A 15067-nucleotide genomic window follows, 5' to 3' on the forward strand; every position below is an offset into this window, starting at 1 on the left:
TAAGAAGAAACCTGAAGCCAAGAAGGCTGATGCCAGTGGCAAGGTTAAAAAGGATGACCCCAAGGCTAAAAAGCCCAAGAAGGGGAAGCCTCATTGCAGCTGAGACCCCGTCCTAGTCCGGGGCATGGGCAGATACTCCCAGTCTGCCATGTATCCCAGGAAGGCCGTGTACAAGAGGAAATACTCAGCCACTAAATCCAGGATTGAAAAGAAAAAGGAGAAGGTTCTTGCGACTGTCACAAAACCAGTTGGTGGAAATAAGAATGATGGTACCCACGTGATTAAACAGTGCAAAATGCCTAGGTATTAGCCTACTGAAGATGTGCCTTGAAAGTTGTTGAGCCAAGGCACAGAAAAAAAAAACAAAAAAAAAACAAAAAAAACCTTCAGTCAGCTTGTGAGAGAGCTGCGAGCTAGCATCACTCTTGGAACCAATCCCAAGCTTTTGGAGGGACTTATAATAAGAAAAATAAATGCGTGATTAAACAGTGCAAAATGCCTAGGTATTAGCCTACTGAAGATGTGCCTTGAAAGTTGTTGAGCCAAGGCACAGAAAAAAAAAACAAAAAAAAAACAAAAAAAACCTTCAGTCAGCTTGTGAGAGAGCTGCGAGCTAGCATCACTCTTGGAACCAATCCCAAGCTTTTGGAGGGACTTATAATAAGAAAAATAAATGTTACATTACTGTCATTTTTGCTATTCTGAAAAGATATCCCTTGTTTTGGGCTAAAGCAACCCCTCTCCAGGACACAGAGCATGGCAACAGAAGCACAGGCTGAATTTTAGCCCCTGTCTGGTCATGCAGACTGGCTTCTTCAGGGAGGCCATGGCCTGTTCATTCTCAACCAACATCTTATGCTTAAAGATAACACCCAAACTATATAAATTCAAAATTCATTTGGGATCTCTTTGCCCCACCCTGATTTATAGGCCAAATACTATTTTCTTTTTAGCAACTCATAAGAGATTAAAGAGACTCCTAAGAAAATGCTACTTTTGAAAAAAAGTGTTTAATTTTAAGAATAAGCAAGTTATAGATGCAAAATGTGACATTTAGAAGTTACAAAAAAAGTAGAGAATAAAATAAAAAGAAGCACCCCAACATACCATTCCCTTTAACAGCTGGTATATATATTGTTGTATTTTAGCCACACACACACACACACACACACACATAATTTTTCTGTACTTAGATTTTAATGTTCATAAACATTGTTATCAATGGCATCTAGGTTTTTAAAAAGAGGACTCTAGTGAGGTCTCCATATTTGAGTCAGGATTGAGTGAGTGTTTCTTATTTTTCCTGGCTTTGATGACCTTGAAATAGAAATAGAAAAAAACAGATTAGCTGAGATGTCCCTAGTCAGACATTTTTCCCTTCACTCACACCATGTCTCATCCCCATTGGCCATACCCCTTTCTCTAGTCCCTTCTGGAAACCTTTTCCTCACTTTTGCCTATCACCTTTAATGAACTTCTGCCCTGCGACTGACTCCTTTCACCTGGGTTGGGACTCTGAGATGAGATATTCACTCTTGCCCACCATGAGCACTTGTAGACTGGCAGGAGGTGCAGGACACAGGAGGAGAAGGGTAGGAGCTAGTGTATGCATGCCAGGAGTTGAGGGGAAGGTTCTCAATGGGCAGAAAGGTCAACTGAGGGTACAGGAGGTATTCGGGGTGCAATTGCTATGAGGAAAGATTTGAAAAGTTTCACTGATGACCTTGAGACCCAGGAGACCTACAAGCAGGTACATATCTATGTCTCTCACTATGTCAGCCTTTATTTTGATTTGTTTACATTCCGATATTAGCCTTTTTAAATGTGCCAAGAATTCCACATGAATGTGTGAGTGTGACAAAGAATATAAACTTTGTCATTTAGAGCTAAATACCTCTGTCTTTTATTTCACTAAATAAACACTCTTGTGTTCTGATGGGTTCAGAGACTCCGTGGTGACTTGACTGTGTTACACACTCTGCTAATAACCCTCTTAGGTAGAAAAATATTTCCCCATTTTACAGATGCTGAACTTAAGGTTCCCAGTATTTAAATCTTTAGTCAACTCGAAAAATCACACAGCCAGGATGTGAAACAAAGTTGTCTTAATTGAACCCAAAGTCTTGAGTCTCTTTCTGCTTTGCTAAACTGAAAATTGAACCAATTCTTTATTATTTAGCTTGGATTTCATCTCCTTTCAAAGTTTCTATGAATTTTATTTCTTCTTTCTTCACTATGATAAGTAAATCCTTCTTAAAAAAACAAACAGAAAGATGGAGGGGCAAGCAGGTGGCCTGCTGGTTAATGCACTGGACTTCCACGTGTATGCTCTCAGTTTGAGTCCTGGACTTGTGGCTTGAAAATCATGCTGGGTGTGTGTGCATGTGTGCCCAAAATTCCAAGACGGGAATGAATGAGATGAGATTGCAGTATGCCCATGCCCCGGGGAGGTGATTTCTCACTGTCCCTCTTTTTGGTTAGTGTACATGCCTTACAGGAAAACAAACAAACAAGATGGAAGGACTGACTAAAACGTGAGCCTTACTTCTTTTTTTCATCTGCGGAACTACCTATGTAATGGCAGCAATCTAGTTTTCTTAAAGTATAAACAAGGCAAGTTGCTACTTCGGGAGAATGAGGTTCCCATGGTGTGCTCACCTTCATGTCGCTGTGAATTACAGATCTTAGCTGCATCCTGTCCACGCTAAATGCCAACTCGAAGCACGTGAGTTTAATTTTATCCCCTTCCTCACAGTGGGTTTTGGTCAGTCGTCCATAAACCACTACCTCCATCCTCCCTGTACTGTCTTGTATTTCATAATAGGTGCATTGATCCCTCACGTTTTTCTGAAAAAGAAAATTAACATCGTCTTCCGAGAACTGGATCAGGGATTTTCAAGCGTGGGAAAAGTATGGGGTGTTAATTAAAACTTTCATTTCTGACAGGGGAAACAGCTTTAGATCCACAATGGTGGTACCAAATAGCAAAGAATTTAGGCCAGTGAATCCTCCCTTTCTAATCTTCTCTCAAACCTTCCTTGTTTTTAAGGTCTTTGCTGGATTCTTCTGAAAAAATTACTTTCCTAGTTTTTGTTTTTTCTACTTCTACATCACCATAGTTGAGATTTCCTGAAAAGCCTATGCAGACAAATCTCATTACCTTTGTAGGTTTCTTTGATACCTATCTGGGAACAAAGAAGAGTGGCCATTTGTGGTTCCTTGTAAAAGATTGTTCCAAATCCTCATTAAGTAGATTATGTTATCTCAATATACAATTCCTTTCTTTATCTTCCTCATTTATTCCCCCTTCCTCAATCTGTCCAAGTCTTGAAGCTAGATAATCTTGTTCTAATGTTCTAGTTTCTATTCATTTACTTTGTTCACTAATTCTACAACTGTACACACACACACACACACACACAGTCATTTAAACAGAGTATTCAGCAAAGAGAGGTAAAAATGGGGTCACCCTTTGTATAATACGGAATGTAACAAAGTAATTCAAGCAAGAAGTTAGGTCAGATAAGCAGTGTTTTGACTAGTGTGTGTGTTGGGACTGAAAAACACACCATAAGTCTAAGAACTCATAAAATTTTGTTGCATTTTATTGTCTTTATTTATAAATTGAGAGATTAAACTACATGATTTTGCTAGTTTCTTTTTTTTTAACTTCAACATGCCTCTTATTATTTAGTATAGAAGTCAGCTGCTGAACAACCTTTTGATGAATGAATGAATTGAAGAGATGAGAATACTTTAGAGGTGGTGATCAGAATTCTTGCTGACTATTGGACATAGCTGTGTTCTAAGGCAGAGTAGTCCATCTGAGTTTTCACTCGATTGTCGATTGTCGCAACCAGGATCCAACTTTGGGAGGACAACTCTTTTATTTACAGTTAAACTAAGTTGCCATTGATGCAGATAGAAAAGACTTAAAAGAAACAAAATCCTAAGGATATATGTGCTGACCTAAACTATGTACTGTCCTGTTACAGGGTGGCTGTGAATGGATCATCATAGGTGATAAAATGCTAAGGTTTCCTAATGAATCTCTTTTTAAAAAGTTTGCATGATCTGACCAACTGGTGCCATGGGGGTTAAAGTGACTGGACCCCACATGGCTGACTGTGCTTGGCAAATAGCCAGGTGTGTGCATGTTTGTGCATACCCAAAATCTGTGAGGAGAATGGAGGAGAAGAGATTGCTGTGTTACCACCCCCCCAGGAAGTGCTTTCTCACTTTTCCTCTCCCTCTGTCCTGTGAGTGCACACACCCTGTAGCAAGTTAAAATACACACACACACACACACACACACACACACACACACACACACTTGCATGGAGATACTTTGGGAAAAGGAATGTTAAGAGATTACCTGTCCCATATCCTGGAGTGGGAAGACTCCATCCAACAACTCCTGATAGAGGGGAATTTGATTTTCTGGTTTTAGTAAGTTGGCTACACTCCAACTGGCAAGTTAAGACTTTTAAAATCTGGTGGTGTAGAAGAAATTTTACAAAGCAATAGTGTGGACTTACCTTATGCACCATAAATACTCCATTCACAAATTTTTCTTCAGTTTGTGAGTAAAGATGATTGATTTTAGGAGTTGCATTGGCATTTCGAATTAGTCTTCTTGAGATCTCCATCTTTTGGTCTGGATTCACGTCAGACACAGATGAGAGATTGTATATCTCCAGGAACCCATTGCGACCAACATAATCTGACAGGGAAATAATCTTCTTCGGGATGAACTTCTCCTTCAGGCTGATGTTAAAAACCTTCACGTGGAAGAATTCACTCTCAGTGGCCACTGTGGCATGGAACATTGTTCTCTTTTCTCCGTTGAACTCATATGTCAATGGTTCTGTTACCTTCAGCACCATCACCTCTTTGGGGCCACTTTGGTAACCAACTTCTTCAGAAGCTTCTTTAGGTACATTCTTCAATCTTGGTTTCTACTTAGAATGGACACACCAAATACAAGTACAAGTAAGGCAGGGAAAACAGAACATTCTCTACTGAAGGCCTCACCAGGCTCAGTGCCTTAAGGGACATCTTAGTTGGGGGAAAAGTAGACAAAGATAGCTGACATGGTATAATTTAACTAATGGAAGAGTTGGAGATTCAAGGAGTAATTTTCTTTTCTTTATTGTTTTAGGAGTGTGGAAATGACAACATATCTTTTTCTTTAACGAAGATTAATTTAAGAAAAATGGTATGTTTCTGAACAAGAGCTATGTAGAAGCAGACAATAAAGGCAATGCTGTCAGGAAGTGATTCCCGAAAGAGAGAAGAATTAACAAAGGATTTCAATTTTACTTCTTCCCATCCACGTTAGTGACTAAATAAGACAAAAATAAAGATGAAAATTAATCAGTCTTCTTAGCACTGAGACTGAAGAATGAGCTCAACCACAAACCATAGATTTCATATAATTTCAACCGGAACTAATCCTGAGAGATCTGCGCATTTTAAAGACTCAAATCATAAAGTCCTTTCTAACAAATTAGTGCTGTGTTGCAAAAGAGTTAGTAAAGCAGGCCTGGAGAACCTCAGGGACTTCCCTAATTTCAAGGAGTGCAGGCCAGAGGTTGTCCAGCTAGAATAATGACAGGCCTTGAGGAAAATCACAGAATTGGAAAAGCTAGGCATTAGGGCTTTTCTATGATATCTCTTCTCCACAGTTGCAGAGTTTCAGGAGAACACTTTGAATTGGAAGGGATGCAGAGTTAGTTTCAATGGCTACATGGTTGCCACTAATTCCAGGAAATCCTGTGGAAGTGGCTGGATCTAAAAGAAGAAAGGAAGCAGGTGGATCATATAATTCAGCATATTCAGAGAAAGCAGAATTATTCATATGCTAGTAAAAATAACTTTGTCATATATTTAGGCAAGTTAGGACCTTAGAAAGTGTGACTTCCACGTTGCATGCATAGAAAGATTACAGGTGTCTTGAGATGTCCATACATACCATTGTGGGAGCAGAGAGACAGAGACCTGATGTCCCATTGACTAGACAAGAGCTCTGTACATGGCCATTTGGGCCAAGAAACAAGCAGGACTAGGCTGCTAGCTATGTCTCAAAAATAAAGACTACATAGGGAATTTAGAATTATCGGTGTTAATAATAATACCAGCAACATAACCTGAAAACATTTATAGACAGAAAGACTGCCTAAGCTGTTACATATGGGATGGTGATAGAGGCTGCAGCCGGAGTTAGAGGATAACTTGAAGCTTGGTTGAGAAACGGCATTAGAGAATACATAAGTTAAGTGTTTTTTTTTTGCCTATTGTCTACATTCCCTGCCTAGTCACAGTAGAAATAGAAACTTTAGTTCTAAGTACAGGCAATGCATGGGCAGGTGGGTAGAAGTTGATGCCCACAGGTATGCATTCAGATTTGCACCCCATCTCTGTCCCCCGTGAGCAGGATACCTGTAATACAAGCTCATTGTTCACTTAGAAAGAAAGACATACAAGAATTACAGCTGTGATAGTGCTAAAAAGGAAGAATAAAGGGACCCATGAAATCAAATATTTGCAATAGCAGATGTGTTTTGAGAGTGAGGCATAATGAGAACTTCCCTAGGGAAAAGATTCAAGCTTTCACCTAATAGTTAAATATGTTTGAAGCAGTGATGAATCAGGAGAAATGATTCCAAACAAAAAGAGGATAGGTCTAAACATCTGATGTGAGAAAGAGCAAGGAATATTGAAAATAAACTCTGAAATATGGTCAGTAAGCAAATGTAAAAGGGAGAAAAAAAGTTGCAGTGGAGGGGATATATACACCCTTATACTCATGTCTCCTTGGCTCGTCACCTTCTCTTTCTCTCTGCTCAACGTGAGACAATAACCCTCTTACAACCAGAGGATATACCTTGTAAATCACGAAAGAGTTCAAATCTAATAGGATCTCAAAACATACACCTAATAAATGAATGAATGATTATATTAAATAAATAAGTTGCATATAGTGGTTAAATGAGAAGCTCTTCTAGGATTATGATAATCACAGCCCAGCCTGGTGGCATAGTCAGAAGCATGCTGAACTGCAGTGCTAGAAGCCACATGGCTGACCACTGGTTCAGATCTCCAGCTTGGTCAACCTGAAACATGCCAGGTGCATGCATGTGCCCAAGATCCTGATGACCTGGAGGGCTGGGGGAAAGGGGATTGTAACATTTGAGGGTACACTCTCTCTCTCTATCTCTCTCTCTCTTCTTGCAAACAAGCAGGCACACTAACCCAAGTGCACACACAAGTGTTCATAATTTAAACATTATGATAATTGCTGTAATTATATTAAGGAGATACAAGAATGAGAACAGAAAGTTGGTACCTTCATTGCAGAACCGCTGGATAGGATTGGTGTAGGCATGGGAGAGGGTGGAGGACAGCTCTCAGTCGTGTCTATGCTGGTACCTGAAGTTTCCAGAAGCTGACTCGGTTCCTGAGATAGCACCATCTTTTTGGAGACAGCTTTTTGGCAAGTTGAGTTTTTTCCTTTCTGAGAGAAAATAGGTTTCTTTCTTTATTTCTGGATCGTGATTTTCAAAGTCACATAGAACCTAGCATCTTTTTTTACCTTTCTTTTTATATGAGATCCTCATTTTCCAATTTAATCTGGAATGAAAGCACATGTTTAATACCCTTGTCACTCCCCTTCCTCTCATGCCAACCACGATTACAAAATTCACATTGCAATGATTAGTACTGAAAGTGTAAATGAAGGGCTGGCAGGTGATGAGGTGGTTAAGGCACTGGACTCCCACATGGCTCACCACGGTTTGAGTACTGGACCTGGCAGCTTGTTTTTTTCACTTTCTCTCTCTCTCTCTTTCTCATTCTCTGTCTTTCTCTGGTAAGCACATGTGCCCTATAGCAAATTTTAAAACTAGTAATAATAAATAAAATAAACCAGTGCTTTAATCAGGTGAAATTCCATTGGTTTGGGATGAAATATGGTTTCTACATCTGTACGCTAGGCCAAACCCACTGGGTCAAGCATAACTCTTGGTATTATTTTTGGCTCAATAACCCTGCCAGGATACAAGAAGAGCAAACTTTAGCACAGTAGCCATAGTTAATAATGTGTATTAACTAAGTCTTTGTCTTCAAGAAAATACACAAGTAAGTTCTTAATATTTGTGCTCCAAGGTCCTAAAACACCCATCTCTCCAACTTTTGGGAGAAAGTATTGAAAAAAAAAATATGGATTCTTGGAATTATACGACAAGAGGAACACAAAGGCCACAAATAAAGCATTTCTTAATTTGTCTGGGTGGTGCTGAGGATGGAGTCTAGTGAGAGTGCAGCTTAGGTCTTGAGTTGGAAATTATAGTGAGGATAGTGATTTAAATTCTGTTCTTGTTCTCTGTATTTTTCCTTGGACAATATTTTCATGCATATTCGCCTTGAATGTAGAATCATAGCCCTGGTTGTGGGTAATACTAAGGCAAGACAAAGAAAAGAAGGCAGATTATGATAGGAGTCGATGCATAAGGGTGTGAATACACTTGTCCACCTTTGTCTTCTTCCCCTAGACACCATATTTACAATGTGAATTTATCTTTTGGTAGAAAACAAAGACATTCATTTATTACAATATAATAAATGCTATAAAAGAATAGTAATATATCTTGTGAATGCACACAGTGAGAGTATGATTTCTTCTGGGAGGAGGAAACCAGTGAACATGTGCCTGAGAAAGGGATTCAGGATGGCACTGAAAATTCAAAATATTTGGATGAGTGAAGAGACAAGAGCAATGAATTTCAAACTGAGGAACTAGCATATGTCAAAACACCTGACATGGGAAGACGCATAGGATGCTGAAAATAACTCCTAAGTACAGTTAGTAAGAAAGGTGAAAGAGGTGGAGAGAAACAGGACTGAGGGGAAGAACACACTCTATATTCATCTCTGTTGGTCTGTTCTCCTCTGCCTCTCACCCAACCTGCCTTTATTGGTGGGCCAATACAAGATAGTCACCCCATTAAAATGAGAAATTATTTCACAAAATATATGCTTGTAACTGGAAAAGACTTATAATACATTGAGATCTGCATATACACATTTGATAAATTAATGATTAACTATAAAAGGAAATGTGTGTAGTAGGGGATTGTGAGGCACCCTTTCAAGGTTCTGATGATTCTTGGATTATAAGGTGGGGAGGATCAAGTCCTTGGAACAGGAAGATGGTACCTTGGCTAAGGAACTGCTGGGTGATATTGGGGGAGCCAGAGAAGAAGTCTGAGGACAGCCTTCAGTTTGCTGTGTGCTAGCTGCTGAAGGTTCTGAAAGCTGACTTTGCTCCTGGGTTAGCGTCATCCTCTTGGAGTTAGCAGTTTTTATGGTCTCGGTTTTCTTTTTCTGAAAAATATTTTAGCTTCGTTTTACTCTCTCCTCTGGTGATGTTTTCGAATATTAGATAGAGCACAACATATTTACTACTGAGTAAATTGGCTTTTTATTACTAAATCCTAATTGTATGGAAAGTCATGCCCTTGCAGACTGCAAGAAATTACAATCCATCCTCTGGAGACACAGCCAGAAAGAAAGTGGTGGTCATATATGATTGCTTCATGCAAATAGAAAGGAGAGTTCTGCACCTATCACTTCCATTCATCTGTACGGTGATGGAAAGAGCAGACTCGCATTTATAAAATCCATGTTTGAATTTAGCTTCTTTTAATAGGCTTTGGCAAGTCATTGCCCTAAACTTATTGTCATTTTAGTAAATATCTACAAGGCGAATACTGCTTTTATGTATCTACCATAGGAAATAATATGACACAGATTAAATTGCATAGTGGTTCTAAAATAAAGTAGTTGATCAGTAGCTGTTAATTTGTTGATTCAGAACCTCATTTTCCCTAGGTCTTTGGCATGAATAAAGAAGGTTGTTAAGTGGAAGGGCCATCATAGAAGCTTTGTCAGTGGGACGCTCGCCACTCTACCTTCAGCACAGGTGTGTCCTTGATTGGTTCGCATTCCAAAGCTCTGTTTATGGTGGATGTAGATTTGGCAGTACTGGGTTCATCCTGATTGCTTTTTCTCTTTGTGGTGTCCTTCACTTTGCATTTCCTTCTAACTGATACAGTAAGAGAAAACACATTAAATCCAGAGCAGCTGGTCTAGGAGAGATGAAACAGTTTCAGCCCTGTTTCCTTTCAGCTTGTATTTGAGGGTCTAGGTGGGCCCTGTCTCTACTGTATTGCCCAGCTTGGCTACAAGGTGACCAAGAGTTACAACACAGGCTTGGGTACTGCCACATGATGAAGCAAACACATCCTCCCATGTACCTCAGTCAAGCCTTTATCCACTCCTTTCTTTTTTCTTTTTCTTTTTTACTTTTAACAATCTAGTTTTCCTTTTTCTTAGAGATTTTTTGCTATAGGCCATGTGTCCTTGCTGGAGAGACAAAGAGTTGAAAATTGAGAAATTAACCCTGGAGGGGATGACCATTCCTCAATCCCTTCACCTCCATTCTCCTCTCCAGATCTTGGGCACACACACACACACACACACACACACACACACACACACACAGAGTTTTAAGTCATCAGGTTCGGGACTTGAACTGTAGTCAACTATGTGGGAGTCCAGCAATGTAACCATTATGTCATCTACTGGTCCCTTAACAATCTAGTTTTCATGATGCAAATAGTGAGTCATTGTCTGTAAAAGATCTGTCAAATTATAACAACCAGAGGCAACAAATGTGGTCTGATTTGTAATGTGACAAAGAGACAATATTGAACTTTGACTTATTAACTATGATTTTCTTTAAAACCCAGCAATTGTTTTTGTACAAAAGACATGTTCTTCACAACTCTGAGAGGCAAATTTTAAAATAAGTACTGCATAATTTGTTACTAGAGAAGATACTAATGATAAAGTATACTAAAAGAGCAGTAATATTAATTAATTTGAAGCACATTTCCTCTAATTTTGTCATTTTTCTAATGTTTCTAATATACTAGAAGCCCTAGTCTTACTCATCACATCCTACTGCTTTTCTATTTTTTTCCCACTCTCAAAATATATCCTTCAAAATACACCAAGTGTCTGGGACCAGCAGATGGTGTGGTGGTTAAGGCACTGGACACTCCCACATGGCTGACCACAGTTCAAGTCCTGGACCTGGTGGCTTATTCTCTCTCTCTCTCTCTCTCTTTATGGTCAAATTAAAATATATGAATGAATAAATAAAATAAAATAATTTAAAAAAAATACACCAAATGTCTTTCTAAGAAATAATTTTTTTTTTTTTGGAGAGGTTTTTGCTATAGGGCGCATGCACTCGCCAGACAGAGAGAGACAGAGAGACAGAAAGCGAGAAATCATCCCCCAGGGGATTCTCCTCTCTGGATCTTGGGTATGCACGCACACGCACCCAGCGTGAGTTTAAGCCACCGGGTCCAGGACGCGAACCATGGTTGACTACATGGGAGTCCAGCAACATAGCCATTATGCTAACTGCTGGTCCGTAAGAAAGAAATTCTCTAACTTGTCAACTTACTAACATTTGTGATACTATCATTACTATGGCTACTGAGACCTAAATTGGAAAGGGAATCTATCAGTTTTGACCAAGTCAGGGTTTTATTTAAGGGTAAGTAGGTTGCCGAGAGGGTGGGGTGAGACTGCTTCTCTATAACTTTTTTCCCCTTTTCTGCATTAAAATTTTTAAATTGTAATTTTAATCATTATTTTATAATTTCTAATTTACATGTAATAGTTGTACATCTTTGCGGGGTATAGTTTTTCAAAACATGCATACAATATGTAATGCTGAGATCAGGGCAATAAAGTGATGAATCATTCCCAACATTTATCATTACTTTGTGCTTGGCACATTCAAAGTGAATTCTTCTGGTTATTTTGAAATTCATGTTAAACCATCACCAACATTACCATACTATGCTATAGTTTTCTGTAACCATTCCAATTATTTACATGCACTTTTTTGTTTGTTTACCATTTTCCCCATCCCTTATTACCATTTGACTTTGCTTTTTGAAGACTTTTAGCAAGGTGTTTAAGTGTTTCCATATCTTTGAACAATTCTATTAGTTGGTCCACACCAGCATCACCTCGGAACTTCTCTTCCAGCAAGTCAGCAATCTGAATTCTGTTGTATTCCTCTTGCATTTTCCTAGACAGTTTTAAGTCACGTGCTAATAAGGATTTAATTGTTCTAAATTGATAATCGCTGAGGACCTCTAATCCTTTCAGTAGCACAATCTTCTTGTATTCACTCACCATCTCTCAAGTCTGCAAGAGAAAAATGGCATACAGTGTCACACATATGCAGACAATGTGAGTGAGCGGCCCATATCACCATGGCATCCACAGTATGTACATGACACAGGTAGGCTTAGTTACCAGATGCGTCACTTAGAAAACATGTTGAGAATTGCTGCATTAGGAATATCTAGAAAATACCTCTTTTGATTAGATGTATAAAATAAATTAATAATAATAAATAAATAAAAATATAACCATGTATTATAGGGCAGACAAATTCTAAGTGCTCAAAAAAAAGAGGTGGTAAAAGTAAATCAATTATAAATATACTTTTGTCTGTTGATAAAAATACTGCCTTTTGGGCAGCTTTTGTTCTTTATCCTTTTAAATGATGATAGTTAAGTTTAGTCAGTGGTGGATGTGGTAAAAAGAGATGTGGAAATAGGCAATGGTCATAGTGTGGGCTGTGTAGGGTCAATGTCCCTGGGTCCTCTTCTCTTCTTTTATTGAGGCTGTAGCCCATCTCCAGTGTCTGCCTGTTGGTTCCTGACTCTTCCAGCACCTGCTATGACTTATGTGGCCCACGTGCAAAGGGGCTTCAGTCTCTGACTTTACATAGGAATAACCCTCTGCCATAGCACGTGAATCCATGCTGGGTACTGATGCCTGTCCACTGGGCTCTTCCCTAACCGATTGTCCTTAGCATACTGTCCCCCTGGGTGTTGGAGCATGTCCTCTGTGTCCTCTATGCCCACCCATGCCACTGTCCCTTTCCTGTACAGCTACACATTTTCCAGTGCAGGATCCAGCACTTATTGGCTAATTATTTCAATAATGTTGTGTTTTTTTGTCCTTTCAGGTGTTGACAGAAATAACCAACTCTGCAAAAGTAATAATTAATGTGGTTTAGGGACCAGTAGGTGGCATAGTGATTAAGGGCTCTGGATTCCCACATGGCTGACTGCATTGGTGTCCCGAACCTGGTGGTTTCCTTTTTCACTTTCTCTCTTACTCTGTCCCTCTCTAGTTTAATTAATTAATTTAATAAATAAAATAATTCTTTTAAAAAATTAATGTGGTTTATTTCTAATCATGAATTTGAGTGACCTAGGCCCGGAGAAGAGGCAAAACATGCCTCTCTCTTAGGGTGATCAGGTATAGGGGTTCCTTTTATTTGATTTTGAGAGTGAGAGAATTCAGTGAAGAAGGGACATGTGGAAGGGGGGGGTTGTATATTTTGGGACAGGATTAGTAACAGAGATAAGGGGACTAGTATAGAGTTACAAGATACTATCCCAAAGACATTGGAGGAGTCCTGTTAAACAATGAGTCAGGATGGTCTATTAGTGATTGTGGGCGTGACTCACCTATTACAGGGATATTATGCCAGGAACAGAAAGAAGGAAGATTTCTGTTATCAATGGGCCAGAATGGCCTGTTAATGTCTGTGGGCATGACTCACCCCAGGCCCTCTGGAAGGGATTTTGGAAACAGGAAAAAGCAGTCAGATTTCTGTCCTCACAGGCTTTATTTCTCCAAGTTCTTTTCATAGAGCCAGCTTTTACTTTGTTAACCAAGTTTCTACTCTGCTGAAATATTTCAAATTTCCATTTTCTTGTTAAAAAATTCCTTGCTACTTAAAATGTCTTGGAAAGTGTTGGATAATCTGTACCATTAACTTCTGCTATATGTGTATTCCTTGAACCTTGTGCTTTGAAAATATACAAAACACTTGACATTTTATGTTTCATGAAGTTTCAAACTTCCTTCTCACTGCCTGAGAAGCCATTTCCAATTTCTCTGACTACCTCCTGTACAACCCATGACACTAAACTGAGGTTTTGTCTTCTGGAAGTTTCCAGAGTCCCCATATGGGCTGTTTCACCCCTCTGGACCTCTGCAGCACCTTGTGAACTTCCTTAATGACATTTAGTACCTGATATAGATTCTAGTTTTCTCTTTAAATTCATTGTTAGTTTAACTCAGGAACCACATCTTTGAGTTCCTTTTCTATCATTTCTTCATTCTTGAGAGAAAATTAACATCCTCAGATAGAAAAGGTGCATAAGAGAAAATCCACACAAAGATGCATTCTAGTGAAACTAAAAACAAACTGGTCTGTAGTCCTTCAGAAATCAAGAGTAATCACTTCCAAAGATTGGATAATCTGATTGAAACATTCTCAACAGCAAAAGTGTCATAGCAGGATAATGAAGTAATGTTTATGCAATGCTACTCAAAAATTCCATCTCTATCACTAAAGCTAAACTTTTTAAAACGAGAAGAGTTTTGGGAGTGTGACATTACAATTCATTGCAAAATAAAGAGCATATGTGAAGTGACAGAATCTATAGAAAATGTTTACTCTTTCCACTTAAATGTGACATGCATATATTTTGTTGCTGAAATATGAGTGTTTTTGACTTTGGTATAATGATGCACATCCCAATGGAGTTTCTGGTAATATAGAATTTAGAATTTTTAGGGGTTGGAAGGTGGCATGATGGTAAAGGGTGCTAGAGTCCAAGAAGGCCAATCATAGTTCAAGTCCCAGACCTGGTGGCTTGTTTTCTCACTTTCTCTTTCTTTCTCTCTCTCTCACTCTGTCCCTTTCTAGTCAAATTAAAATAAATAAATAAATAAATAAATAATGTTAAAATAATTCTTAAAAAATAATTTATGTATTATATTGCCTTTCTGATGCCTCCAAATTCTAAATTTTAAAACATATCTAGGCCACAGATACAGAAAAGTTTTTGCAACCCACCTGAGGGAAAATAATTTTAAACTATAATTTTAACCT

General features: G+C 38.8%; 1 protein-coding gene across 4 annotated transcripts in view; it reads right to left on the reverse strand.

Moving 5' to 3' along the window:
• Positions 1 to 991: 991 nt before the first annotated feature.
• The window catches only part of LOC102494790 (interferon-activable protein 203), a 16430-nt gene continuing 2354 nt past the window's right edge, over positions 992 to 15067 (reverse strand). For 3 of the 4 annotated variants that reach the window (XM_006168861.3, XM_006168862.3, XM_014584304.2), the window contains exons 2-8: positions 12018 to 12291; positions 9972 to 10105; positions 9217 to 9384; positions 7349 to 7516; positions 4539 to 4958; positions 2659 to 2847; positions 992 to 1317 (exon numbers count right to left, since the gene is read on the reverse strand). In XM_006168861.3, coding sequence (XP_006168923.1) covers positions 1237 to 1317; positions 2659 to 2847; positions 4539 to 4958; positions 7349 to 7516; positions 9217 to 9384; positions 9972 to 10105; positions 12018 to 12282 — 1425 coding nt within the window. In that variant the 5' untranslated portion in view covers positions 12283 to 12291 and the 3' untranslated portion in view covers positions 992 to 1236. The remainder of the gene's footprint in view (positions 1318 to 2658; positions 2848 to 4538; positions 4959 to 7348; positions 7517 to 9216; positions 9385 to 9971; positions 10106 to 12017; positions 12292 to 15067) is intronic. The other variant, XM_014584305.2, reaches the window with a different exon arrangement.

Source organism: Tupaia chinensis, unplaced genomic scaffold (genome assembly GCF_000334495.1).
Source record: "Tupaia chinensis unplaced genomic scaffold, TupChi_1.0 Scaffold146187_1, whole genome shotgun sequence".
Classification (NCBI taxonomy): domain Eukaryota; kingdom Metazoa; phylum Chordata; class Mammalia; order Scandentia; family Tupaiidae; genus Tupaia; species Tupaia belangeri.